This window comes from Octodon degus, unplaced genomic scaffold, assembly GCF_000260255.1.
Source record: "Octodon degus isolate 3935 unplaced genomic scaffold, OctDeg1.0 scaffold00164, whole genome shotgun sequence".
Lineage (NCBI taxonomy): Eukaryota > Metazoa > Chordata > Mammalia > Rodentia > Octodontidae > Octodon > Octodon degus.
Window position 1 is genome coordinate 2,806,194 of NW_004524740.1, and position 3,317 is coordinate 2,809,510.

The 3,317-nt window shown below is 39.0% G+C and overlaps 1 protein-coding gene across 3 annotated transcripts in view; it reads right to left on the reverse strand.

The window, feature by feature from the left end:
* Usp32 (ubiquitin specific peptidase 32) overlaps window positions 1-3,317 on the reverse strand; it is a 209,852-nt gene that overhangs the window by 139,340 nt on the left and 67,195 nt on the right. For all 3 annotated transcript variants that reach the window (XM_023703132.1, XM_023703130.1, XM_004643016.2), the window contains exon 2: window positions 1,058-1,185. In XM_023703132.1, coding sequence (XP_023558900.1) covers window positions 1,058-1,185 — 128 coding nt within the window. The remainder of the gene's footprint in view (window positions 1-1,057; window positions 1,186-3,317) is intronic.

Here is a 3,317-nt window from a genome sequence, read left to right on the forward strand (position 1 = left end):
GCGTCGTTCTTGCAGGCAAGGCCGCGCGCGACATATACCAAATAAATAAACAAAAGATTTTAAAAGTAAAAATATGTTGTGAAGTGAAAAATTCTAAACTCAAAGTTTCTATAGTATCCTAGCACTAAAGCTCGATTAAAATAAGAATTTATAATGGAACAGAGTTAAATGAATAATTTAGGAAAAATACCCTGTCATAAATGTAAAATGTAAGATGTAATACAACATACATGTCCCACCATAGCACACATATAAATAAAACACATATACATATACTCACAATGACAACTTCCCATATTATATATAAACTGTAAAATACAACATAACAGTTCAGAAATACAAGATTATAATAAAGAATTCAGGCTCTATGTAATGCACCAGGCTTAAAATTCCTCTAATTTGGTTGTTTTATAAATTTTATTTTCACATTCTGAACATAACACATACCTATGTACATAACTACAAAACAGTAAACATTTCTAGAAAATACATAATTCTCAGTTAAAAATAAAAAAGGAATATATATCAGCTCAACACATTTTCTATCTAGAACTTTAATAAAACTTAAGTAAATTCTGATAAGCCAATGTTTCATTTACAGTATTTTAGAGGCTCAGCTAACTTTTACTATAAAGATTTTAACACAAAATTTATAAAATCTACAACATAAAAATTTTATGTCAGACATGAACTTTGTTAAGAATAAAGAATATCACATAAACAGTCCCATGTTTATAATCGGTAGGTATTAAGGTATAAAAACACAAATGACGCAGAATCATACCTTGGCAGTACTTAAACTTGGCTTAAGATACCCACATTAACATGTAAAACAAGACCTGTTTACTGACTTGGCAAGAAAGACAACTGGAGAAGATCAAATCTGTGAAGAACAGGAGACCCTAAGACTTTAAAAAATAAATAAAGCCCCCTCAAAAGCCACTACAACAAGAATAAAAATAGGATTAAAACAATCTTTAAAATAAAATAATCTCGATGAAAGAATTTAGGTTAGTAAATAGCTAACTGAAAGGACAACTCAAAATATAAATGTTACCTCAGCAACTTTTGGAGGCACTCCATCCCCAAGCACTTCCCTGATGAAACAGTGCTGGCCCATGTAATATGAGAGTCCACATGTCCTCTTGAAGGCATCTTTAAGTCGCTTCAGCTCTACATCTGTAACTGCAATTCAGAAACAGAAGATGAGAAAGAAATCAGAAAGGAAAAGCTAGTTCCTAAGTGTGGTTTTTTGGGTTTCGTTTTGGTTGGACTATTTGGAATTGTATGGAGCTCAGGCTTTTTTTTCCCCCAAGACAAGGTCTCCCTAAATCATCAGACACTATCTCAAAATAAAAGGTTGGTAGCAGCAGCAGTGGGAAACAGGCTGCTGGCTTCCTCTAAGCCTCTGGGGAGGTGAATCTGGCATGAATCTGGCCCATCAGCACCATCATCATGACAGTGGGGAAGAGCAGCAAGACGGAGCAGCACACGGGCTACAAGAAGAGGTGCAGCCTGCAGGGCATCTGAGCCTCAGCGGTTCTTCAAGGTTTCCGACAAGCACGTGAACTTGATCCTCAGGGACTCAGAGGAACTCAGGAAGATCAAACCAAAGAACTCTAAGCAGACAGAAAGGGAACAGAAACACGTGCTACTGCGAGGGGAGAGAGAACCTGGTCTCCATGATAGCAGAAGGACTCACTACCAAAGACACTGGCATGGTCCTGGTGCCACTCGCTGGAGCCACTGGGGGGCCAGAAATTGCTAGGGCTGAAGATAGAGGAATCCTAACTGGTGTTCTCAGGCCACAGGCTCCTGCAGGCTTGCTGGACTAGTCTGTGGGGCTGCTGGGCCATCTCAACAGCTGAGGCCCTGCAAGGAACAGGCACTGTTGCAGCTGCTGCCACAGCCAGTAATGCAGGATCCCTAATCTAGCACCTGCCCCACCCGTGGGGGTCTTCCCTCACCTATGGACTAAGAGGTACCCCCTTCAGGCATGATGGGGCCTTTGCCTGGCATGGGGAGCATATGCACGCCTGCTCCGAAGATGTGACTCCCCCCTCCAAGAAGGGGAGAGCCCTCTCCCCCTGGAATGCACCCACCAGGGCCCTAGACTCCTTTTGGCCCTCCTCTGCTCTCTACGTTTCCTGTAAGGCTGTACATAGTCCTTTTATCTCCTTTGTGACCTATGAAACTGATTTATAATAAACTCTTTAAAGAGTTTATAAATGTACCTGATGTACCCATTTATTTTAGAAAAACTTTAATATTTGCAGTGCTTAGTAGTCAAGAAAGGTTGCCTTGAAAAACTAGCCCTAATTTTAGCTGCTTCCTATAAAATATTTTACTACACATTTACATCTCATATAAAGATTTACAAAATGTTGAGGCCGGAGAGATGGCTCAGTAGAATAAGTGCTTCCCTGGCAAGCGCAAGGGCCTGAGTTCAATCTCCGGTTCCACAAAAAAAAATAAAAATAAAAAAATAAATTTACAAAATGAAACTACAATGAGACATTTTCCCTCCTCAGAGACAAAGATCAGTTTGTTGAAACAAACATTTACATGCTCTTGTCAAGGTATGAATTTGTATACCTACTTGGGATGGCACATACCTAGATAGCTCCTTAAGCAGTACTTTATGAAGCAAATGCTAAAGATGAAAACTCTTAAGAAAAAAAAAAAAAAAAAACTCTTCAGAGAAAAAGTTATACTTTACCTTTCTCACAGGGTCACACACATAATTAAACACTACTTTTGAAATGTGAGAAAAGGGAGAGTATGTACTTCAGTGCAAAGGGTCATGGGTCAATCCTTAGTAGTGCCTCCCTCAAAGGAAGACAAATTTAAAAATATGCGTATGGGACAAGGAAGAAGACAATGTTTCAAATTAGCAAGTAAACTACATTGTGCTGTGCTGCAATAGATTCTGACATCAATTTTTTAAGCAGTAATAAATTCATTTCCTTTGTGATTTTTATCATCTTTACAAAGAAAAATAATAACTGGAGGGTGTGTGAGACAGGACCTTACTATGTAGCCAAGGATGGCCTCAAATCCACAGTGATCCTCCTGCCTCAGCCTCTAGATTCCTAGCATGGGCCACCACACTTCACACTCAAAGAAAATAACTTATAAGTGACACTAGCAACCTAAAATTTTTAGAAACCCACTCTCAAAAAAACAAAAGAAATTTACAGAAACATTACTTTTTTTTTTTTTTTTTTGCGGAACCGGGGATTGAACTCAGGCCCTTGCGCTTGCCAGGGAAGCATTTATTCCACTGAGCCATCTCCCTGGCCCCTTACTGAACCATT